At 41.9% G+C, this 26,895-nt stretch overlaps 1 protein-coding gene across 1 annotated transcript in view; it reads right to left on the bottom strand.

Annotated features, from left to right (window-relative positions):
- Positions 1-26,895, bottom strand: part of rnf13 (ring finger protein 13) — a 41,443-nt gene that overhangs the window by 2,023 nt on the left and 12,525 nt on the right. Inside the window, exons 4-9 of the mRNA XM_056378709.1 lie at positions 26,515-26,637; positions 10,401-10,488; positions 9,269-9,359; positions 8,333-8,438; positions 7,331-7,424; positions 335-415 (exon numbers count right to left, since the gene is read on the bottom strand). Coding sequence (XP_056234684.1) covers positions 335-415; positions 7,331-7,424; positions 8,333-8,438; positions 9,269-9,359; positions 10,401-10,488; positions 26,515-26,637 — 583 coding nt within the window. The remainder of the gene's footprint in view (positions 1-334; positions 416-7,330; positions 7,425-8,332; positions 8,439-9,268; positions 9,360-10,400; positions 10,489-26,514; positions 26,638-26,895) is intronic.

The raw sequence follows: 26,895 nt of genomic DNA, 5'->3' as shown, positions 1-26,895 counted from the left end.
GACTGGGACCACAATCACCTGATAGTATAACAAACTGGCAGGTGAGTTACTCAACCAGCTTGTCGGTCACACAGAACATACGCAATGTTGACGTTTCTCTTGAGACCTCTTGATTTGCTTCGAACTCATCAAGAATAGGTTTATACGGTATACGAAAAAGATAATTCTGGGTCTTTGTTATATATTAAATAAAGCAGTAACAAGAATGATTTCAATAAAATGACTGAGTAAGAATTGTGGAAGAAATGTCCCTGTGGTCTTTGTCAGTGTAACTTGTAGTTCTTTGGCTTGATGTGTCAGGACCTCGAGGAAGGGTCACAAGTGTTCGACTCACCATGAGAACATGGTAGGACTCGGAGTTTGTCTCCTTCTTCGTATTCGTCCAGGCAGATGGCACAAACATCATAGTTGTCACCTGGGTCGAAGAGAACACTGTCTGTCAGAAAGTGCTTTGCAGAGCATAAATACACTAATTTCTTCTTGGCCAGTGGAAGAGAATTATTGTCAAGGAACTATGCAGATTCATCACAACTAAAGTCATACTCAAAGCTGGGCCATGGTTTAAATGCCATAATCCACTATGACCCATGAAGTTATGAAAATGTATGAGTTGAATGATAACGATAATTATCTTTTAATAATTGCATGGCTCATCTTCGGTTATATCTCACACAGCTGCCTAACATACTGCACTGTGTAGACAGAAGTGAGAAGACAGTTTTAGGACACGGGTCATGATGTAGTTATTAGTGCATAGAAGATTAATTTGTTTGTTCAGTTTCTATGTTTTCCTGGAGGTCACTGACGTCAGGTGGGTCCGTGACGTATCAGGCATTTAGGAACTTGAGTTGCCTCACAAGTCTGATTTCCTTAAACTCTTTGTAAGACTTTTCCAAATAAAGTGTGTCCCAGCACCCACCCATCCAAACCTCTGCCTGCAGGCAGAATCACTGCTAAACTGCCAGCACTGCATTTCCTGACGTTACAGGATATCCAGAGTCTCTCCGTGAACGAAAAAGCTCAGGAATTTATCAACGCACTCCCTTTCAAATTCCACAGCGTTCTTCTCCTTTTTCTTCCCTTCCTCTTCCCTGGCCGGGGCTGTGAGGAGGGGGGAGGGGGGAGCTGGGAGCTGGGCTGTGGGTCGGTGTGTTTATGTAAGCTCTAAATGAGCATGTTTTCCCCGACTGGGCTCTCTGTGTCTGTGCCAGGGCTGCATGTGACCGTATAAGGATGGGGAGTCACATCGACCACAGCCCCCCCCCCACCCCCCTCCTCCTCTTCCTTTTCTCTCTGAGCGTCAGCAACTTAAACTCAAGGTAATGCTTTCAACTCTGCTCACTCTTCCTTTTCACACGCTCAATGCTGTCGTTTCCTTTCCCAAACATCACCAGAATTATCTACCCCAACTTTTTTTTTTTTCCTTCTTCCAACGCTTCTTCCTTTTCTTTTGACAGTATTCCAGAGCAGCCTCCATCTTTTCATCTCTTTCTCACTCCCTCAGGCCAGTGTCGGACAGTCGGGGTGAGGGAGAGGGAACGTTTATGCAGGCACGGATCCAGTATACACTCAGGAAATGCTGAACTGTGGCACTAACTGAGCTATTCTGAGTGAAGCAGAGAGAGAAGGTTCAGTGACTTCCTGAACTCAAAGACCGCTCTGTGGAGATAATGAAGAGAGCTGGGTATCATTTGAAATATTTAAATACAAATGACATGGTGACACTTAATAAAAAGCCAAGTCTGGTTTATCACAACTTGTGTCTTTATGTGGTTTTGGCCACCATTCCTCTTGGTGATAATGACATTGTGATGCAGCAACATGACAAAAAGAACTCCGACAGGGCAAGAAACAGAAGCAGTGAGACAATTATTCAAGTTTTAAACAAACTCCCAGGTTAGCCAAACTAACCTGAAGGAGAAAACAAATGCCCTCTCTTTACGTTTTCCTCCAAATAAAGCGGTTTCCATATACTGTCTGAACTCTTTGCTTGTTTGCAACCTGTCTAATAAAAGTTGAAATTTATTTTTAATGTATTCTAATGTAATCTGTACATGATGGCTTTTTAGTTTCATATCTCTTAGGCTAGATCTTATTGTTCAGTCAGTCTGTACTGTGACACAATGCAAGTAGCCAGTCCTCTGCACCAATATCACCTGGATAAATGTGTAGTTTCACTGAACCTGGCGAAAAATGTGTCTTTCAGTGTATTTTTTTAATTAATTTTTTTTATTGTAAACATCTTTTTTTTTTTTTTTTTTTTATAAAAAGAAACCTCTGCTATGCCCCCAAACAAGCCCATGAATCCATTGAAAAACCTGGTGCAGCAGAACATAATTCACAGTCTGGTCTGTTCCTCCCTTCTCACAGAACAAATTAGCTGACTCCTGCTGATCAAAGTTCCTGCTGTGGACATTACTCACTCCTCATCTCTAGAAGCTTCGACCAGAGATCAGCTTAGTAATGTAATTACTGTGACCTGCACATGTGAGCTGAGATTCAGTTCATGAGTCTCACCAGTACAGTACATGTGTCACCAACAGCATGAGTTAAAAAGGAAATAAAATGGTTTTCATGTGCTCTTGCTGAGTTTTTTAAAAATTTTTTATCATGAAGAGTGTTTGCTGTCTCCTCTCATTCAGTCTCAATATTGTGTGCTGAGTGTTTTGGGCTGAGTCAGCTTTGAAGTTGGGTAATAAAACATATTTTTCAATGTTTTGGTAGTGTGTCTACTTTTCAGATGTTGGGAATCCCTTACATTTACGTCTTGGGGCCAGTAGCACATCTTAAAAGGACTTGTGAGCCAGTGCAGCTCTTCTCCTCTCTATTTTTCATTAATCAGCCAGCCTGCCAGCATTCCTGGCTCTCAGAGGAACCACGCTGTCCTACTGAACTTCAGATGCGCAGTGAATGTGTGTAGCAGAGCGAGCGCGAGCGAGGGAGCGAGCGAGTGAAAAGAGAGTGTGACAGAAAAACTGAGTAAAAAGAAAAAAAAATGCTCCTGCACAGTTAGTCGCTACTTGAGCCAATCAGACAAGGGCAACTGGCACTGAGGCCAGTGAACTAAGAGACAGAGAGGGGTCCTCTGTACTGACATCAACATGCCTCACACACCAACGGCTGAGACACTGCAGCTGCTCTGTTCAGTGTGTGTGTGTGTGTGTGTGTGTGTGTGTGTGTGTGTGTCCTGCCTATGGTTTGGAAGCAGAAAGCCGAGGAGAGGGGTGGAATGACTCATCATACACAGGGAGGGATCAGACTGGAGGTCAGGGGTCAGCGGGAGAGTCCAGCCTCTCTCAGACTATGCTCAAAAACTGTCCCAGTTTTCTGCAGTTCACTCATTTATGATTTCCAACGTCTGCTAGTCGTCGGTTGATGGCGAAACTCGCCCCCGAGAGGGCCAAAACTCACTGTCAAACGTCAAGCTTATAGTCTAAGTGGGGATGACGCAAGGCTCTGCAATAAAACCAGGGCGTAAGTCAAGTTAATGGCAGAGTGGCGCTGCACTCTGACAGCCGTAGCAGCTGCTATTACATAATCCTGTACATTGACACAGATCTTATGTTGCATGCTGCTGCTCAGACTCGTATTATGCACCAGTTACATGGGTACTGTGGCTTTCATTAAGGCATTGTGCACCATCCATACAGACCCTCTTTGTATTGTCTACTATTCACTTCAGCCTGTGGACTCCCATTTCCATACATGCAAGTCTGACGTTACCCAGTGCCTAACATCACCATCTCTGGCCCAGACCATTACCAGAACTGTAGGGTGCCTAATCGCAATATTAATAAAATATTACCAGCAAATAGGTATAAATTAAATACATGCTCAACAACAGCAGCGGCAGGAAATATATGACGTGAAAAAACAACTCACTAGAAGCCTTTCCATCAAAGTGTTTGCAGAGGTGGAGGGAAACGGTAGATTTCTCTGGTCTCAGCTCCTCAGCCAGAGAAGGCTGATGGTGGGCGGATACACTCATCAGCAGAAAGGCATCCTGCCAGAACAGCAGCGGCCGAGGCTGTGGCTGATCGGCTGGTTAACATCTTCCCGAAATGACTTCACTCACTCAGAAAAGACATCACACCATGTTGCATTTAAAAACTCTCCTGGCCTCTGATTCATACTAATGCAGTACACATGCATGTCAAGCACAGACAGAAAAACACAGGTGTGGTCCCTGTAATGCCACCTACAGGCTTCAGATGGGAAGCTCTGATGCTTTGATTTTGGGCTCAACTGCTGTTACTGCAGCCATAAAACCATTCTCAGCACCTTCAGGAAAATTCCTCCAGACAGCACTTAGTGGCCGTCATTGGAAGTGCAGCTTCAGAATTTGCATAATGGCTTCAACATGCCAGCATGATGATTGAATCTTTGCAGCACACTTTCTGCACTTTGAACATCATTTCAAAAAAAAAAAAAAAAAAAAAAAAAAAGACTTTAAAGAGAAAAATAAATATAAACATCACAAGCCACAACAGAAACTCTGTGATCTTTGCTGTAGACTTTGAACACATGTAAGGCTGCAGCTTTAAAAGCAGCACCAACACAGCATCACAGTGTTCCCGTTCACTGTGGCTGCATCTGTTCAAAGCCCCCGGAGTCCAAGCTCAGCATTATCCGCTGTACCAGAGGCCAAGGGCGCCATTAGGCATCCTTCCCACTCTGTGCTACGCGCACGCACACACGCACACACACACACACACACACGCACACACGCACGCACACGCACGCACACACACGCACACACACGCACACACACGCACACACACGCACACACACGCACACACACGCACACACACGCACACACACACACGCGCGAACTGATGAACCCCAAGTTCAGGCATGCTGCCCAAGAACTTGGTGGGATGGGAACTGGAACAGCAGCAAGTCTTGAGTGTCACAGTGACTTGTGTGGCACTGAGTTGTCCCACAGCAATGCCACAGCTAAAAATTCCGAATGTGTCACAACATGGGGCTTATGGGAAGAAAAAAAAAATCACAGTCAGCACGCCGTAAACAATGACCACTGGTGGTCTGATGAGCTTTGTGATTCTAGCTTGTCACTGTCTCTGTATATAGAGATGTACAGTGAGCCTGTGGTTGTTTTTGTTGCCCCACGACCACATCAGTCCATGTTTCATCAAACAGGGGCAGATTTTACCAAATTATCTTATAAGACTACTCCACTGATTTAACATTGCACTTCTGCAACGTTGTTGGACTCACAACCATCTATTCATCATATCATCTTTTTTCTTCTTGTCCAAAGCTGTCACCTTCATTACCCACAATGCAACTCAATTGCCGACAGTTCAGTCAGAGTTTCTGGTGTGTTATGTCAGTAGCGTCTAACGGAGCCTCAAGCATTAAGCAGGGATGATGAGGGTACTACAGAGGTCTGGCTTCTTTCTAATGGATTTTTTTCATTTTTAAACCTCCGACCCGACACTGACTCAGATGACATCACTTGAGGCAGTTAAAATCTTCTCACATATGCCTCCGTGCTCATGCTGCACATCCCCTTTAAGCGACTGTAGATAACCTTCTAGTATAAACACACAAAGGTATAAAAACAAGCAATCAGCATCTCCTGTGCACGCCTAATATCTCCTAGCAACTGAACCCATGGTTAATCAGTTAATACCAATATTTTTGGTGGCGGTCAGATATTAATCTAATTTCTATGCCACTGATAAAAGAATATTTACAGAAGCTATTCCTGTTATTGGAGGTCTCAATCTCTAACAACAACCCCCAACAGAGGCACTGTCCCACTGATCTCAGGCTCTCTTGTTACCACCCTCCCATGCTAAAACCAGGGCACTCGCTTCCTTGCCAAGCTAGCATTGCTCCAGAGCACAGGGCTTAAAAGATGATTAGGTAGAGATTTGGAGTACCCCTTCCTGTGTCACCAAACGCTCTGACTCAGCTCACAGGAGCGCAGACGCCGCCCCGGAGGCAGTTTCCTGGACATCTGAACTCTCCGTAGAGGCCAAGGTCGACTGTAGCAGTGCCTGGTGGAAACCCTGAGTCAGAGTGGGCGCCGCTCGTAGGCACAACCACCGGAGCACACAAACCACAGAGCCTGACGTGACAAAAAAACAGCCATCTGAGCAACACGCGCTGCTTTTAGCTGGTGTGTTGCATGTGCATCTGTTACTGCCAGGCGGGGAGGAGCAGCTCGGCTCATAACCCCCTCAATTAGCAGCTTTGCAAGGGGGCTACTTATTATGCACCACCCGTAGTCTATAAAGCTCCCTGGTGTTTCCCTCTGCACAGCTGATTGTAGTCAGAGGCTTTCCAGTCTGCAAAATACAGCTGCCGGAGGAAACACAGCCAACAGACAAAAAAAAAAAAAAAAACCCTCTAAATACACAGACAAGACTCACTTGATCATAGCACAAAGAGGATTTGCATTGCAAAACAATGCTATAGCCAGTGTGACCCTTGCACCAAGACAGAGGGGGAGCAGAGATCTGTTGAATCACTCAACTTAGTTCACACTTTTTACCTCATCAAATTTCCTCTTTATTCTCCCTGTTATTGTCCTATTCACAGCCAACACCTACTGTACATCAGGTTTGAGATAAAAACCAAAATACACTTAACTTTCAACCCCTGGCATGACCGAGACTACATTCCAAACCATCAGTCATGTGTCCAGTCTCAACAGAGAGGAGCTCTAATCTGCCACAGAGGGCTTTGTGGAAAAATGAAGTCCATATTAATCCGATTAGCTACGAGGTGCAGAGCTCGAGGGAGGAATGATGTGTCGTAATTCCCCTGATGACAACTCTCTTCTGGGCCGAATCATGTGAGAAACAGCAGCACGGCACGAGGGCAAAATAGCATCTCTACAGCGTCTGAGGTCGAAGGTTAGCACGGATCAGGCCGACAGAGATGATTTTCGAACCGTTGTTTCAGGAAGACAGGGCAATCCTGGTAAAGTAGAGTGTGAGGGTTTCGCTCACGGAAAGAGATTTCATGAAGTTTTTATTAGCAATGTTTTTATTTGTTTTTTTTGCCTGAGGAAGAGTATTGTTGGGTCAAAACTAATAAAAAGTTAAGGGAGCTCTGTCTCGGTTACAGGTACTTTTCCACTGTGTGCTTGTTTACTTTTTGGCATCCAGCATCTATCCCACCAAGATTTTATAGATGTGCACATAACTAGCTTTACTTATTAAACCCATCAGTACACAGTATAAACTGTAACTCTGAATTACCAAACAGCCCCCAAATGTTCATTCCAGACTATAAATGAGTACAATTTCGATGTTACAGTAACTGCAAATTGAAATATTTGCGACCGCTTCCCTACCTTTCTTGAACTTGTGAATTGGAAGTTTCTTTAGCTGATCTTTGCGCAGACGGCTCCTCCGAGCTCTGTGTCGGTCCTGGACAAACTTGGTGATCTAAGCACAGAGAGAAAACTGTCAAAATCCTTATAAATCAGTACACAAAAGACACACACACACACACACACACACACACACACACACACACACACACCTTTCTTGTCCAGGTTTTGAGTCCAATCAGTCAAGTTGCATTTTACGTCCCCGCCTCATATAATATGTGTAGTGAAGCCTTTGAACAGATTTTGATTTGTGATATAAGGATATATAAATATAATAATTGATTTGACCTGACTATATTAAGCTGTGTTGTTCTTGCTCTGCTGTATGTTGACTGTAGTAGTGTGCAAGTTCATTGAGAGGTGGGCACCCAAGATTAGTGTCACCAGTTCAGTATCCCACCAAATGTGAAATATGGTCACAATCTCCCCATCCTGAGTTACCGCACTGAATGACGTCCAGAAGTGTTTTTGCAGAACATTATGTTGTCACAGTGAAGTTGAGCTTTGACCCTTTTGCATATAAAATGTCATTACGTCATAATTTTATCCAATTAGACATTTCTGATAAAGAGTGTTATGATTAGCGTATGACTTCTTGAGTTAAGGCCGAAAAAATTGTTTTATGTGATCACAGTGACCTTGACCTTTGAACCCAGACCACCAAATTCTAATCAGTTCATCCTTGAGTCCAAGTGAATGTTTGTGCTAAATTTGAAGGAGTTCCTGATATCACGTTCATGAGAATGGGATGGAAAAAACTATGTGTGATTTCTCCCAAAGAAACACTGTTACGAGAGGACAAGAAGTACTACTTCCAGTTGCAGGTTCAAGTCTGGTACCTGACAAAGAACCAGTTCAGATTCAAAATGGACTTTTTCTAATGTGATTAAATAGAAACGTAAAAGCCAGAAGTTCATTGTGTTGAAAGTTCTCAGGCGTTTTACTATACTTAAATGTACCTACCATGAACACAACAATGAGGATGAGGCAGATTCCAACGATGATGAGGAAGGGGATCAGGTAGTATTCCAGTGGCAGGCTGAAGTCTGGCATGAGAACCACATGTCCCCTAAAAAAAAAGAAAAAGAAAAAACAATCAGAGCCATTGTCAGGTGAGGAAAAGATCATATGGCAGATATTTTGAGCCACTGAGTGACAGTGACACTGAATTAGAGCAACATTTCCTCATTGTTGTGGGCTGCCACATTTAAGATATTCCTTTTAGTGTTGTTCACATAAAGGTTCCTCTATCAGCAGAATGACATTTCACACAGTTAATTAAAGGGATACAGGGCTCTGCTTCTGCTCACAGAACTCCCTCTGCAGGGTATCTCTGCTCCAGTCAAATTTGTAACAGCTAATTTGGTCCAGACTTACAAAACTCTGCCAATACCATGTTTGGTGTTCATTCCTCTGACTGCAAAAGACTTGGGAATAACACTCATGTATTTGGATGGTATCTGACACTACACTACATACACACACACACACACACACACACACACACACACACACACACACACACACACAACGGCTGATTTGAAAGTGGAGAAATGGGACTTTAATGCTGTGACTCTCTGGGCTCTTCTGACAGGCTGAGACATTTCATTACCGGATTATCACCTCAGCAGCAGTGACAACACATGAGAAGACAAATCCTCTGCCTTGATATATTGCAGTGCAGACATTATACAATAATATTAGATTAAACTCATAGCTAGAGAACAGAGAATGGAGAAAACAGACAGTTGTGAGTGAGCCAGCAGAATAAAAGCAGCCATCTCTTCACGATGTTACACCGGAGGAATCGTTAAAGGGGGAAGCGGGAGGAGAGCTGAAGAGGAAACTGTTTCTATTTATACTGATGGGGAGAAAAATGAGATTTGGGTTTAGACTTACCCCTTGTCATAGGTGTAGTCTTCTTTCAGAGAGTTGGCAGTCACCTCGCTCACAAACACAGAGGGAATATCGATCTGCTTCATAACATCCACTAAAACGTGGAAACACAAAAAGTTATTGATACAGAATATCAATACTACAAATCTTGAAACATATCGTTTCAACCTGACATTAAAACAAATGAATGTACTGTTATCAGATAAATAAAAGAATAGTCTTCATCTGCTGAGAAGTGTTCGCTCAGTTCAGCTTTCGTACACTTGGTCCAACAATAAGTCGATTTGTTTTGTTTTTTTAATAATCTTTTTGGGCCTTTTATGCCTTTATTGACAGTGCAGTAGAGAGAGACAGGAAATGGGGAGGCAGAGCGAGGGGGAATGACATGCAGCAAAGGGCCGTCCGATGCGGGACTTGAACCGGGGCCAACTGCAGCGAGGACCTTATCCTCTGCACATGGGGCGGATGCTCAACCAACTCGACGCCCCAATAAGTCAATTTGTTGATCGACAGAATTTATTTTTTTGATAATTGCTCAATAATTGTTTGGTCTTTTTTTTTTTTTTTTTTAAGCAAAAACCCACTGGTTCCAGATTCTCAAATGTAAATATTTGCAGGTTGTCCTAGTCTTCTGTTACATTAAGTTTTATCCAACAAACACTTGGGCTAAAGCAGACTGACACCTAAAGTGACATGGTGAAACATCTCAACAAGTAAATGAAACATCTTGCTTTTGTGAGATTTACTCCAACAATCAGGTCATGAAGCCTCCTGGATACTTTATGACTCTGCTGCAGCCCCTCAAGGGTAAAAAGGGGACCGACATAGTAGACAAGACCTAACTGAAAGAAAACCCCAAACACTATCATGTCACAAAATGGGCTAGAGCGGGGACAATATGGATTCATAGGAAGGGAGTGCTTTGGTGCTGTGGGGCATCACTTCCTTCCCCAAGTACATCTTGGGACTTTAAATGGCTCTGACTGTAAGGCTGCCTTGTTTTTCCTCAGGCTCACAGATGAAGACAAAAACAAAGGTACATCCTCTGTCAACAGAGAGCTGCATGAACAGGCAGCTGTGTAAGATGCTAAATGCTTCTGTGTTGGTGATGGAGGAGGAGGAGGAGGCAACTTACGATCGTTGGATCCCATGCTGATTAAGTCATCGGAGTCCACATTGTGAACAATGGCTGCCTTGTACCCCGCTTTCTGGGCATTGAGGACCTGAGGAGACAAAACACTGACGTCATGTACAATCTGCAAGGTACAACCTATTCCCTAACAACAGCCTTACAACTGTACCACTTCCAGTTGAAAGACACTACCTACTACTGATATGAACTAATTTATGACCTGGCCTTGTGAACCTAATCCTCATCGGGGCAATGAATGCGGCTGAATTTTGTTTGTCAGCATCTTAATTACAATAGCAGTCTGAGCGGACAGAAGAGACCACATATAAAGGGACACTGTGGCTCCACTGGTCTCATTGAACAACATGTTTATGATCTGTTTCCCAGAGAGTGTTTGCAAAAGGAAAGATGCTTGCATTTAACGGCCAGACTGCTCACTTTTCCATGATAAACACAGACTGCTCGTCCAAGCTGACTGAGCTGTAACTGTAGATCCAAAACAGGGAGCGTTCGATGAAGCAAAGGGAAACCTACACAGTTGACTTTTAGTCGTAGAGTGGGCAAAAGGTTAGAAAGGATGCACTAGTTTCACTCGCAGTGATTGTAATTAAAAAACATCTCACACATCTTTGACCTTGATAACTCACAGCAGCTAATCTTGTTTAGATGTGCTGCATTTTCTTATTTTATTTTGAAAAGGTCACAGGTTTTTAATTCAAAAAAAAAAAAAAGAAAACAACAAAATCTATTTCATCCCAGTCTCAATTAACTGTCTCAGATAGTTTTCACAATTCAATTTTGGGGAAAAAGTGCAGTGGCATGTGAGCATGTGTATGTCTGCCTGTGTGTGTGTTAAGTGTGTTAATTGTTGCATCAACATGCCACCATGTCCACACACTCACATTAATCATAATTGTGTCTCTCCAAACCTCTTCAGAAAAAAGTTAAGCCTCTCGCTGCTGCATAAAAACAGATGCTACGGCGTCCTGGGTGTAACCTGTTTACCGTGTGTGTGTGTGTGTGTGTGTGTGTGTGTGTGCAGGACAGTGCAGCTGTTATCCCTTAAAAGGCAGCTTTTGAAAAATCTGACACGATCTATATATTTCAATTCTTAAAATCCAGCGGGCTGGGATTTTTCAAAGTCTGGGTTGAGGCTCAAAAACTCTGGACAGTCTGTCATTTAGGCAGACTGTAAAAACTCTGGGTTTTCACTCAGCTGGCAGCCCAAAAATATAAATTTAAAGTATATAAATGTGATTGTGATTATATAAATGCAGTAAGACAGCAATCTCCGTCAGAGATGAATACAATGAAAAATTCAAAACGCATCTTATTCATTTGGCTGTGTGGCTGTTTTAAAAAATATGATGTTGAATCTTGTCCATGAGATCATTACACTTTTACAACTTGCCAGAAAAAAAAAAAAAAGTTAAATATTAATAGTAAAAAGAGGAACTTTCAAGCGGCTCAGGGTCAGGTGTGATGCATCATAGATGCAGGGGGAAACTGATGTAATGAAGCTCTTCCAGCTGTAGGGCTGTTTTTGTGGCTCTGACAAAGTATAGCCGCTACAGTATCCTGTATAGTCATTGTTGTGGCTGACGGCTCGCAGCAGATGTGGTGGAGGAAATAGGATGTGACAATATAATCGTGGAATGAACCATTATGTGTTCTTACACAGACAGAGATGAAGCTGGGATAGTAAATGTTTCCTCTCAAATTGAGGGGAAAAAACTATTTGCATCAGATCAGGTAAATGTCTCAAAGGCAGTGATCCTCCAGTCTTTCCTTTGTATTTGTTTAGTGGTGCTGCTCTATCAGCAACAACAATACTACCAATGCTAGAGAAAACCATATTCTAACCGTGTAATGTCACCCAATTTAAAACAATATCACCCATATAATATAGAAATAATGGATTTAGCCTGTTACAGCATCCACAGAACAATGTTTATTTTTAACACTACAGGGCTGAGTTAAATAAAATTAGAGGAAAACTCTGCCCCAAAATACAAAGACACATTTCTGGTGTATTCTAGGGCCAAAGTTGGACAACATTATCCTCATATTCACTCTGAATGACCACTTTGTATTAGATCATGGCTCAGTCTGACATTTTGTTCATGGTGGCCATTTCCTGTTTGGGATGGGTTGGTTGGGTATTTTGCCCAAGCCAATGAAGACATAGTAAAGCATCTGTCCTACAAACATTTGGTCAAGTCAATTTTAATTTCTATATCCCAATGTAACAAATTTGCTTCAAGGGTCAATCCTCAGAGGCACGAAATTCAAGAGTGATTTACACCACCGCTACCTGAAGCCACTGAGGAAATGCTGATGTTAATTATTAGTCAGAGCATGTACCACCCTCCTGTGTTAAATTAGCACTCGACCCACACAGTGAAAGTGAGACTGTGATGTGCAGGCGGTGCCATGTAAAGAGAACAATATCACTTTAGTCTGGGTCACACTGTGAAATATATGAAAGTCATCTGCTCTGTTAAACAATAGAAGGTGGTTCCTCTCACTAACCTGAGCAATCAGTGTTGAGTTGTGTGTGGGTCTATATGTGTGTGTGTGTGTGTGTGTGTGTGTGTGTGTGTGTGTGTGTGTGTGTGTGTGTGTGTGTGTGTGTGTGTGTGTGTGTGTGTGTGTTAGCCCCTGCAGCTCAGCCAGGCCTCCTTATCCAAGCATTGTACTCTGGTGTGATGCAAGGAAATCCATTTAGACCTGTGAGGGGTGAATGTGTATTGCTGCCTGCATGGACGCTAACAGTGAACAGCTCAGTCTTTTGTCTGTCACTTGTCATTGTAATTTTATGCAAAGGCATACGTGAAGCAGCGTTTATGGCAGCCACAGCATTGTGATCCCATGTGTTCGCCTGTGAGGGTGTATTGTGTGGAGGTATCAATGGCTGCTGTGTGCATCTAGAGGCAGGCCGTCTGGGTAAGTGACACACACAGAAAATACTGTGTCTGGGTGTGTGTGTGTGTGTGTGTTGAGGAATGAAAGCAGGCTAGGTGGAGGGTGACTTCTGTTTCGTCTGTAAAACAGACAGGCATTTGTATTTATTTTGACATTTGATAGACTTAATTATCTCTTAGTTAATGAAAGAAAATGGTACTGATGATAGTGATAACAACATGGCAACCTGTCCAGCCAATGGTAATCAAACTAACTTTAGCCTGGAGTCTGACTGCTCGCTTTCTTCTTCTTCCTTTTTCCTCTTATATCCCTAATTAATTGTGACAGACTGAACTTTAGCTTTTTCCAACTTGAAAAAAAAAATAATCTAAGAATCAATAAATCAATCACTGTCACCTGCGCTGAACCAGACAGATCCTGATATGTATCATCTTGTGGCCAGTAGAATTATTAGTTGCTGGCATATGAGGCCTTTGTTGTGTAATGTCGCTTCTCTGCTCTTTCTCCCTTCAGGTTAATTTTATCAGAGATCCTCTACCAAAGTTGTTCCACTTTTAAAAACCAACTCCTCCACAGCAGAGCCAGCAGCAATGGTACTTTCACCGTCAGCCATTTGTTTTGCTGTTGTATATAGACATGATGTAACTACATTGATGTTATTAATATTGTAATATGACACATTTTTCGCCCCATGATTGTGAATGCCCCTTAACTGCTAATGAAAAATATCTGAAATTGTTTGATATTGAACCCCACTTATTTAGTGCTCCGTGTAGGACAAATTAAACACCTCTGTGTTGGACAAACAGCTCCTTCAAATCAAACATCAAAATATATTGTTTGTCCATGCCCTCTGGAACGACACAAATACGCATTTCCTTATCTTATCATTTCTATTGACAGGAGGGACAGAATTTGTGTATGCCTTTAATCAGTAAATCTGTTTTGTGATGTGACAGAACTGTGGATAATGTTTGGTTTAAGCACAAGTATGACTTGTTTAAATTTAGGCAAAGATCATGGTTTGGGTTAAAATAAGTACTTTATGGTAGCTGAATGGTTACATGCCACATAACCACAACAACTTGCTAGAACCGTCTCTCTCCCTTTACTTCCTGTCTACCTGTGCACTGTGAACTGTCAAAGATAAAAATGGCAAAAATAAAAATAAGGTAAGGTTAGGGGACATTCATCAAAACTGTAACAATGATGAACAGGTGCTTAAGATTAGGAAACAATCATGGTTGTGCTTAAAAAAAAAAAACAAAAGCAAAAAAACAACACTGACAACACATACTGTAACAGCTATCACAAGTCAGATGGCTAATATGCATCATTAGTGTCAACCAGTCAGTTTGTCTTGTATCGAATAAACATTTAGAGGTCACACTTTACTTCCTAAAATTACTTCCTAAAACTTAAAATCAACTTAGCATCTAAAATAGTCAAATGTAGATGTTGACATTTCTCCTACCATGACTGGTGTTTACTCTCAACACACTAACTGGTCTACAATCTGGTTCAGTGTCTTTTCAGGGGGATCTTACAGTTAAAGTAAGGAGCCATTTTGGCTGTAGGCTGTCTAGATGCCAGTGTGTGGTGCGGCCTGTCTGCCTGGGATCTGCAGAGGAATTCAACCTCTGCTGCTGGCTCACCCTTGTGTTTGCATGGGCAAAGATAAGGACATTCAGTGCATTCCTGAGACTGAAGAGAGGGAGGAAGCAAGAGAGGGAGAGGCAGAAAAGGAGAGAGGGAGAAAAGGGGGAAATTAGATGCGAAACCTCTAGAAATAAAAACATCAATTATGCAAAAGTCTGTGTGACTAGAAACACAAACACACACACACACACACACACACACACACACACACAAATGATGCGGCATCACCATGGGAGATTTCTGAGTTGCTCTTCTACCATCTGCAGACCATTGTGGTGAGTTGTAGCACTTTCTTTCATGTCAATTTAACAGCTTTCATTAAACCACTTAATTGCTGTAATCCCTGGGACCACACATAAAAATCCTGCTTTTTCTCCTTCAGCATCATATCTCTCTGTGTACCCAACTTGATTCTGATGGTGTTGTGTGGGGGTGAAAAAAAAAAAAAAAATTTCACCCCAAAAACAAAAAAAGCGGACAGAGCGACATTATGTTTCTCTGCACTTTGTTATTCATTCACACCTAGCAGCCTGGACTGCTATTGTGCAGCTACACGAGAACAACTAGAGGTTAAGTGCCTTTCTCAAGGGCATCATGACGTCTTTTGTGTCATGTGACAGCATGACTTGGCTCCAGAGACTTCTGGGTCTGTTTATTTTGTTGTGTTTTTTTTTTTTCTACTTTGCAAAGTTCACATTATTTTTCCTTTTTTGTACGATCAGGCCTTGGATTCAAAAACAAAGTGGAAAAATAATAAGCATCTGATGCTTGTTTTCTCTCCATGGCACCCTGCAGTGTGCGCACCAAATTCTGACTGCCTGCAGCACAGTCACTGTGGGGTTTATTCATAAAACTGACCAATTATGGATTTTTAAAAGGCAGACTGGACTTTGCTTAATTGGCTGTTGTTTTTGGAACCCCGTGAGTGAAATTAACAAGATCCTGAAGCTTTTTATCACAAGGTTAAGAACACAGTGTAAGCCCTCAGAAAAGATGTAAATTTGCATCGAGCTAAGACCAAATAGTGATGGATCTATTCGATTTATCTGGATAATAATAAAGCAATAAATCGTGTGTCATTTATTTACGTACCATGGAAATATTATATGGTGTTTGTCTGGAGTTTTTTTTTTAAATAAATTTGAAACTAGGCATCTAAATTTTACAGTTAAACCACTGCTACTTTGGTTATTGGCCTTCTAGAAATGTTTATTAGCACTTTTCTGCTCTTATTTTACCATTATTCCTCAATTCCAATCGGTGAACAGCTGAAGTTTCTACCTATGAGCAGCTATGAGTACGACTCTACACTTAAAGTTCTGAGTCTGATCAGGAGATGCTAACAAAACAAGCAAACAAAACAAAAACAAAAATCAACTGGAGAATAATTTTTACACATAAAAAAATAAAAAATAAAAACTTAAAAGGATAATTAGATAATCAAAACAGTCAATTAATCTTCTGCTAATCAACTAATTGATTAATTAATTAATTTTTTCAGCATTATGTTTAAGCAAACTTCAGAATCAGACAGTGTGGGTGGGCAAAAAAGTGAAGCTGCTGCTACAGTCGAATTCTGTCAACACACGTCTTTTTGTCCAAACAAACCTGCTAAACATGTGGATTAAGTACATCGAGGGATTTTAACGTTTACGTGCCCTTCAGCGAAAAGGCCAACACGCACTGGATTGTGTATTTGTGTCGAGCAATCTCCCTTTAATGTGTGGGACAGAACGACTGTGACAGAAGGTGCTGCTCAGAGAAAAAAAAACACATTTCCACTGTAAAATGGAAAAAAATGTATTTCAAAGTAGTTTTGCTTGTGTGTTTGTGTGTGTGTGTGTGTGTGTGTGTGACTGACTCGCATCGGTCACAGTTGACTGGAGGTGTGTAAACGGTGCCACCTGGAGCTGCCTCACTCACTGGTGCTGGATTTAACCGCTTGAATCCCAAAAAGAGCATGAACACAAAACAACAATCCTCCGGTTTTAGTCTGTCTGTGTTGCCTTATAAAGCTGTTTGTCATTAATATAATCTTTTAGAAACTCATCATACTAAAATACTATAAAAAGATGAGTGAAATAATAATTCAAGTTAAACTGAGTCTCTTGCGCTTCAGCCCCTCCACTAACGGAGGTTGGTGTTCTCAGAGTAGGACGACTGAACCCAAATACTGGAGCATGATTCACTTGAGGAGTTTAATGATTGGGTGCAAATGACTAACACACACTGCGCCCTCTTCAGAGTCAAACAACAATAGATTAGATTTGAAAAAAAAAACAAAAAAAAACTTAAATATCCTCCTCCAGCTAGAGAACAGTTAATAGGGGTGGGAGGTGATCAATCAGCGCGCACTCATTCAAGAAGGAAGGTGCTGCAGTGTGGAACAACAAACAGCCCAATATTACTCATAACAAGAAACAACAGTTACATAACGGTATCTTAAAAAGGACCAATGCTGTATCATGCTTTTTGGGATGTAAATTAAAGATAACATGATAAATAATAATTTCCTGGCATCATCTACCTAGACATTAATATGCATGCACAAACAGGTCACAGCACTCCTTCTACTCTTTTACTGGATCTGTAAGAGTGCTGGTGTGGACAGAGACTGCTAACAGAATCACTAATTATTGCTGCATCACCACTGTGTGCGTGTGTGTGTGCGCTTTTGTCAATAATGACTGCATCTTCACTCCTGTGTGTGTGTGTGCGTGTGTGTCTGTGTGTGTGTGTGTGTGTATCTGCTGCCAACACTGCACAGCCTCCTCATGCAGTGCTGCAGCTCAAACACATCGTCTTCCCTCTCCCCCTCTCCTTCCTCTTACACCACTGACATCCTCTCCTTCACACATTCCTCTCCTTTCCAATTCCTCTCATTTGTTTTCCTCTTTCCTCAGGTCCTTTCATCTGTTTTCCTATCTATTTTAAGGCCACACTCGTGTCCCATGAAGCTCAAGCTGTAAAAAATGATCAGCGTGGGGCCTGTTGCAGTCGCTGGTCTGAATTTGCATAGAGCAGACTTGACCTCAGCTTTGTGTAAATGAGTCTGAGCAGCACAGCACACCTTTCTCACACAACGCAGCTCATGCCGCCGCAGATCGAATACAAGTACGAATTCAGCAAATACAATGTCTTTTCCTCAGTTTAAGAGTATTAACAAGTTTAATGAGATTTTACAAGCTGGCAGTGAGAGAAGAAGAAAAAAAAAAAGGCTGAAACCAAACAGGCAAGTAAATCCACTCCATGTCCCCCGGCCTTACCAACTCAACTATTTTTGCCATTTCTGCATCTTTCCCCTCAATTTAAGATCTGACCGCATTAGATATCACTGCAGGAGAGAATATTTTAGGAAATCAGTAGCCCATGTGAAAGATCTGCTTTTTTTTTTTTTTTTTTTAATTTTACTCACAGATTATTACATTTGTTTGAAAATAATCTTTTATCCATCACCCAGTTGGCTACAGAATGTTGCATTAATCTTTAAAGCACACACTCAGTGACCACTTCATGAGGTACACCTGTGCTAATCTACTTCAATCCTAATCCTATTCTGCCATGAAGTCTACTTGTTCTTAGTGACACTGTGTTAATTAAATGTAATTAACATACAGGTCATACATTAGCTAGATAATGTATGACCTCCACCGGTTCAATGTCTTCCCAAACTGTATCAGACACAGGTAAGCCTCTTCTGCTCCTCTGCTGTTTGGACAGCAGCTCACAATCACGTCTTCATCTCCTCCTCTCTCCTCCCTTAACTGTTTCACTCCCATTTCTTGGCTTTTTCCACCCCTCACCTTCTCATTCACCCCCTCTCCCCCACCCCACATCCATTCTCCTCCCACCCTTCCTCTTTTATCTCTCCTCCCACTTTTCCTCTTCCTCCTCCCTACCTTCGTCTACTCTAAATTTAACCTCCTCCTTCTCTCTGCCCTCGTTACCCTTGTTACATCACCCTGACTGCCAACTTCTCCAGAAATCTCCCCAGCCCCTTCTGTGATATTTTCACCCTCCCGCTTTTATTCTCTCCCTCTCCTCTTTCTCATTCATTTCCCCTCTTCTCCTTCATCCCCCCCCCCGTGTTTCAGAGGAATGCGGCGCAGAGCAGAGCTGGGTTTTAGTTTCAAGGTCCAGACAGCTGATTAGATAAGTTCAATAAAACTGCAAACTGCAGGGAGGATCCAGGTACACAGATAATGCAGCACAATTGCAATTCATGCAATGCACTTCTGTGCATGAAAGAGACTATATTCAAACACACTTCACACTGCCTCCTTGCCCCAATTTGTTCTTACTTTTTAACAACTTTTGCCTATATTTGATTTTAATATTTATTTCAAGAGCTTTTTATCATCTCTTTGAAGAACTTTGTAACTCTCATTTTGAAAAGTGCTGCAGAAATACAACTCTGTGTGTGTGTGTGTGTGTGTGTGTGTGTGTGTGTGTGTGTGTGTGTGTGCACAACCCAATAGGCCAAAGGGAGCAGGCTGAGCTGTTTGTTGCCACAACAGTTCTTAAAAAGATGCAGGCACATGAGATATGGCTATTACCATCTCTCTCTCTCTCTCTCTCTCACTCTCACACACACACACACACACACACACACACACACACACACGAGCTAGTCATACATCCAGTCAGCCATAGTCATACCGAGTCATAAGACTGAGTGAGTGTGTGCAGGAAGCTAGATCACTGTTTGAATAAAGACTGAGGCCTGTGTGCGTGTGTGTGTGTGTAGCTCGGGGGCTGTGAGGTCACTGCAGCACAAAAAGGCCGCACGATGAAATGCATTTACTGTAAGGCAGAGGTGGGAAGCAAGGTTAGATGGGAAATTACCAGCCGCCAGAGAAAACACTGACCAACTTTGGCTACGACCGATAAAAGCAAAGACACACTGGTTGATTTTTCTGACCCTGAAACAACACTGCCCTCCTGACCACTCCTAACTCATCGTGATCTGTTAGAAACTGGAGACAAAGCAACCTTTCGTGTCATCACCTCAAGATAAGCTGACTTACTTTAACCCTTTTTGTCGCCTTTTTTTTCCTCCTTCACTGGATTCCAGCAGCACTATTTCAACCGGACAGATCAGCTGTGAATCGATTTGTTACCTGACATGGACCCAGGTTATGTCACCACATGCACCATATTCCGCCACCCATTTCCAATCAAAATGGGTCATATGTGCTGAACAGAAAATTACAAACTTTTCTCACTCACTTTTCTACACTAAGTTTTATTCCAGTATTTGAATACTACCTTTTCACTGACAAATCATGGTGCACATTTTTAATTAATAGATTCCAACATTATAATGTATTTTTTCCCCCTATGATGCTTTTCTAACAAAGTCAATTCAAAATAAATTGCATTATATCAAATAGCAAATCTTTGATTGGGATCCCTTAAATTTATTTTGTAAAACAATGTGATCAAGATATATCCTGAGTGAAACATTTACTGCTGAATAATAAACTTGTCTGTGCTCTTTGTTGGAAAAACTACGTAATGCCGTCACTTCTTCTAAATGACCTAAAACACATCACATGCAATTTCTTGTAACATTGGCCTGGCCTGTTTATATCAGTCACGCTCAAAACTATATCATAACTGAGCAGTGTCACAATACACTCTTCTGGTAAATGTTTTTGAATGGGAGAATTGTGTAGTGTTTTGGTGCCTGATCTGTGCCCTGTCAACTAGAGTTCACAGCTTCCTGACAGAAGAAAAGGCATTTACGCCAGACTGGACCTTTAGACTGAAACGCCCTTTGCCAGACAAGTTTTGGACTCCCTCATGGCGTGACCTACATCTCTAGATGGGAAATTTTCCACCAGACAAAAGGCTGTCATCTCTACCAGCCACCGGGTGCTGTTACAAAATACACTACTACTGGCTGACAGATGTTTACTGAATCACTTAGATGACTTTATGACCGTTCTCTACTTTTGCTTCTGTTATACTATGTTTTAGTATTTAACATGGTTAAAGTGGCTGCTTACATAGGTCCACTTTAAAGTAATACAATACACTCAGTTCACATTTTATTAAGTACACCTAGTTAAAACTAATGCAGTCTAATCCATTGATTGATTTGGTGAGGCGTTGATTCAACTGTGTGATCATTTTGTCCATCTGTTTCTGGTGCTGTTTGATTATATTGTGAGAAGTGTTTCTATTTTTTCGTCCACCACAATGAGGGTAGGTAAAGTAACAGAGACACCTCACTGTATAAAGCTCTGCAGAAACTATAACATTGAATCAACACCTCTGTTTCAATAAAAACTGAACATTATAGCTATCATGAAGCTAGGATTATTGCACTAATACACAGCAGTACTAGACTGCATTAGTTTTAGCTAGGTGCGCCTAATAAACTAGCAATTGAGTGTATATCTCAATTACTTAGATGGATTAGATTTATTTTTTCCTACCAGCACCCCAATAGCCTTTAATATTTAACTGCCAAGTCGATGTTAACATCCACATAATCATGCCAAAGAAACATAAGAGGAAATATATTAATGGATGGAGTTTTAAGGTTGTTTTAACTTAACCAAGTACATATTTAATCACAGTTTAATGAGGGGAACTAGTGTGCAGAGTGAAACTGAAAACAATGACAGATAGAGGGCAGCAGAGAGAGAGAGAGAGAGAGAGAGAGAGAGAGAGAGAGAGAGACTGAGCGAAAAACTGCAAACAAGAGTAACAGAAGAGAGAACAATGTGGTTAAACAGTCCTTGGCATACCTGAGTACATGTTACATAACTAGGACATTATGTCTCAATGTATATAGACCTGCCTCTCTGTCTTTGTTATTGATGGTTCAGTGGGACGGACAGGCTGCAAAGAATCTGGCAAGGCGAGAAGGGAGGCATGGGGAGGGCGTCATGGGAGGGAGAGGGGAGGAAAAGGGTATTGAGTTTCCTGTCCAACCCCCCTCTCTTCCCAGAAAGGTCAAAAAGGTCACAAATGAGGGGCTCCCCCCAGAATCGTCACCACCTCAAAGAATCCTTGTGTACAGGAAGTGCAAACCCGCTCTCTCTGGAGAATTATTTTCTAAAAAGGACGTCCATGGAGGAATGATTTCCCCTCTCTCACACACACACACACACACACACACACACACACACACACACACACACACACACACACACACACACACACACACACACACACACACACACACACACACACACACACACACACACACACACACACACACATACACACACACACACACACACACACTTGTGCCTATTAACACCCCTTCACTTGATCTCCTTCAGTCCTGGCCATCTCCAGCACGCACTCTCTTTCTCTCTCTCTCTCTCTTTCTACATTCGACCTCCTCCCCGTCATGTCTCATCGCAACACACTCACATACTCTCTCACACGCCCCCCCCACACACACACACACACACACACACACACATTCCACGAGTGGAGGTGCTGACACTTTCCAGAGGGTTAAGTGGGTGAGTGTCCGTTTTATTGCCCATTACGGCCACAGATCCATTAAATCTCTTTGCTATTGCTCACTGGATCCTAATGGCTAAACACTACAGAGGAGGCTGAGGAGAGACAGAAAGAGATGACCAGCAATGGAATCAAACAGTGGGCATGTTGAGGGTGACACCCCCTTTCATTTTAATTTTTACTCAAATAACACATACATATGTGGAAATTTGTGACGCTACTGTTGAATTACATTTACATTTTCAAGTTTACACTATCATTTTAATATAGTCCCCTATAGGCTTCCGTACACACACAAGGGCCTTGTCTCAGTCAAGATGGAATCTATTATTCCTTTGTTTCCCTGCAGCTTCTGGAGGGAACTGAGCCTGGGTAAGAGGGAGGGAGGGTGTGTGTGTGTGTGTGTGTGTGTGTGTGTGTGTGTGTGTGTGTGTGTGTGTGTGTGTGTGTGTGTGTGTGAGAGAGAGAGCGAGAGAGGGAAGCAAGGTAGACAGCTGAATGCTAGCAACAAACTGAGTGTGTGTGATTGGCAGGGAGAGAAAGACAAGCACCAGCAAGAGGAAAAAGGAAAACAACTGCCAAGGGAAAAGGGACAAGGGAAAGACAGAGGCAGAGGAAATAGTAGCTGTGTGTTAAGACAGAAAGAGACAGGGAGACACAACTGTATACATGTGTGTCCATGTCCTGATGTCTGTCTGGATATGAGCAATCATTAAGCCAGAGGCAGAAGTCAGACTGCACAACCAGACCTCACAGACGCAGACAGACTGTGTGTGTGTGTGTGTGTGTGTGTGTGTGTGTGTGTGTGTGTGTGTGAGAGAGAGAGAAGGAAATCAAAAATTAAGGACAGGGCATGAGGAGACAGCAAGGGGAAAAAAAGAGATTGGAAAGGAGATAATGTTAAAACACACCCTTCCTAACACACACACACACACACATACCAGCCAGAGTAAAATTCCCAGCCCAGTGTCAAACTCCAGGTTTGCAATGATAATTTTGAAGCTGACACATATTTACCTGCTGTAGCCATTCTCTTTAGAAGTAGCTTCAGTTTAGTTTAAGTACTTTAAGTAGAAGTTTAAATACTGTATAATCTGCAAACACATGGTTGTGTTAACACAGCTACATTCAGCACATGTTGCCCTGCTGCCAACTTTCCCAGTGGCCAACTGTGGTACTGTAACAAAAAATACATTCCCTGCAATCCAAAAGTATTTTCCTCATGGAGGGCCTTTACAAGGACATATTGGTAAAGCTGCTAAATCTGACAGCAAACAATGTCACTTTAAAAACTTTTCTTTTTTTGCATTTAGCCTTCATTTTGAATAATGAATGCCGAAGGAGAGAGGAGTTGATCCCTGACCAGAAACATTTTTTTTTTTTTTTTAAATCATACAATCTGGAATGAATAAACACTCTCTAAGAATGTGGTGCTCAGTTCTCACAACACATGGATAGGTTAACACAACAAAATCCGAATTAGAAATATAACCAAACATTTCTGCAACAAAGCTCCATCTGCTGCAGTTTGTCCATTTAAAGTCTGCTGTTAAAAAGTTGTTTCCTTATAACATGAGACCTTGCAATCACCTTTCTCTCACAAGAGCAGATGGTGTGACGAGAGAGAGGAAAAAAAAAAAAAAAAAAACATCAGACCATGTTAACATGTTTAAAAGCTGACACACAAACACAGCGAGGCATGGGGGAAGATGAGGTGGGAAGATAAATACCGTCATCCTGTTTGCTTTCAAGAAACGTCACCTTAATTTTACTTTTATTGAAAGGAGCTGTGAAACATCTACTTTGGGTCATGGTGCAACTCCAAAGTAATGACACGGACTGACTGTGCGTGTGTGTGTGTGTGTGTGTGTGTGTGTGTGTGTGTATGTGTGTGTGTGTGTGTGTGTGTGTGTGTCCGTCAGTCTAACCAGGCTCTTAATGTGTGATTACAATCTATGTCAACAACTTTTTACCTCTATAGATGCGGGTGCTTAGCATTTTTACTTGATAGCAAACTAAAACAACTCCTCAGTTTGGTCTGAGAGTTTACTTTTTAAGTCAAATACATGCGTGTGAGAAATGTGCACTACAGCGTTCATGTGCTGCTTTGAGACGACTGAAAGAACAAGCGATGTGAGATAACACTCAAAATGCCACTAGAGCTCAGCAACAGGAAAATCACAGTAAACTTAAACAAGTCAAACCAGCTCCCTGCATTAGGTCAAATGGCAGATCCGACACAGATCAGAGAGTGGTGTGTGGGTTTGTGTATTGTGTGTATATATTGTGTGTCTGTCTGACACACAGCTATGTGGAGCGGAGTCTGGTTACACTCCAGCAAAGGGAACACCTCACTGCTCTGTCTGTCAACATTTGTGTGATGCAGTTAGACCTTATAAGGTTGTGTGGCTGCTCCAGAGTTACAATAGAGTATAAAAAAAAACAAGATGACAAATTTGACTGAAAAAGAAACAAAGACAGGAAATGTAAGAGCAAATGAATGGGGAGGAAACAGAGAAGCTACAGAGGGAAAAGGTAAAGCTCAAACGTTTGAGAGTAAGAGACAGAGAGATGGAAGGAGGTCGAGAGAAAGAAGATGCCAAGAGGTTGCATGCTTTCCTCTCTTTCACCCCATTACTCATCCCCACTCTCACTCTCCTAATCCTCGCTCTCTTTTCTCCCCTCTCTACCTTACTCCCTCTCCCGCCTTTCTATTCTTTCTCCTGTTTTCCTCTGAACCCATGAGCAACAGGATGTTTAAGATGGACAGACTTTTAACATTCCTTCTAGAATCAAATAATGAAATGACAAATCAAAATGGGAAAACTGATTCCCACGGAAGTCAAATAGTGTCTGGCAGAAACCATTCTTCTGAATCTGCAGGAGGTGCTGTATTAATAATATAACTCAGTAATTCTCTCGCTGCCAACACTGCTGTCAAATTTATCTACTGTTCAGGCCACAAATTTGAGGGTTTCTAATCACAGGAGAACCTTAATGTGTTCACTTCTCAAATATTTGGCAACAATTCAGGATGTCTGCATTTCCTGAAAAAAGTCTCTACAGCTAATGTCTTGAAATTCTCTAACAAAAAAAAAAAGTATCATTAATGTCTCTAATATCCCTAGAAAAAAAAAATTCTTGTTTGTGATGTTTTTGTTTACAATTGAAGAGGCACCGAAACTTAAGCAGCAAATTTAAGAAAACGAGTTCATTTATAGCCACTGTGGGTGACTTAGCGTAGGTTAGTTAGGTTTTAACGAAGATTAGAGGCTTTGTGAGTTTTCTCTGTTGGCGCACAATTACTACTGCTCTCCTTTTGTCCACGGTCTTCTTTTGACAACATCTCTCTCGTCATCTCCAGTGACGGACGTGGCTACACTCCCGCTTCTCTCTCTGTGCTGAACATGGCCGAACGCCTCACTTGATTAATGGGAGATCAGCTCTTTCCATCTTTCAGCCGCCTCAGCGACTTATTTGGCAAAAAAAAAAAAAAAAAAAACTTTCAGCATCTCACACAAAACTGCAGCAGTGGTAGAAAAAGGCAAGGCAAGATAGGCAGTAGAGTGGGATAGATTATTGCGCAGGAAATTGTGTTTAGGGAAATGGCCTCTTCCTGTTTTTGTGGCCCATCAAGCTGATCTAAGAGTCTCAGTGAAACTAACTCTGAAACACCACCTACTGACATAAATGCAGTGTGACGCAACACATATCAGTGTGCAGTACCTCGCACACACTTTCATTGTTTTGGCAGCTTGCCCTTATAAATTAAGAGCTGCTGAAATAAGTGATGTTTTCAACTATTTCCATGTGTTGCTATGCGCTAAGCATTCACAGTTTCCAAAAAACTAGAAATGCACTGACAAATCCCAGAGGCCTGTCAGTAAAATGCAAGTGAAATATAACGGCTATAATTTATAACACCTTGATATGAAGTTAAACCAATCATGTTTAGATTAAAACTAGAGATGGTTGGGGTTGATTAAGGGTGTGTTGCAGTTGCTAACGACAACTAAACACACACAAATCAATGTAAACACTGTACCTTGATGTCAAAGTTACAGTCAAATCGCTTGATGAGGACGATGAAGGCGCCCGTCAAGTTGTCTCTTGGAGGGGGCTCGATGGGCTCACACGCATTTTCTGGCCGTGCACCAATCAGGAAACCCTGTGGGGATGACATCAACAGACATGTAAGTGACTTACATGCAAGTTTAAGCAAATTTCATTCCTTGAAAGTCTAACAGCCAATGATGAGTCATTTTCCAAAAGCACCGGTATAGAAAGCACTGAGTGTAGAAAGAGTGTAAAAAGTCTTAACAAACTGAAATCCTGACTGTTTCTAGACATGTCCTGGAGAAGCTGTATGTGAAAACGCAAATGTCAAAATCAGTTGAACCGGACATTGAACGGACTTAATACTTCC

This window comes from Seriola aureovittata, chromosome 6 (assembly GCF_021018895.1).
Source record: "Seriola aureovittata isolate HTS-2021-v1 ecotype China chromosome 6, ASM2101889v1, whole genome shotgun sequence".
NCBI lineage: Eukaryota > Metazoa > Chordata > Actinopteri > Carangiformes > Carangidae > Seriola > Seriola aureovittata.
The sequence above is the reverse complement of the archived record's forward strand: the minus strand, read 5'-3'. Positions and strand labels throughout refer to the sequence as shown.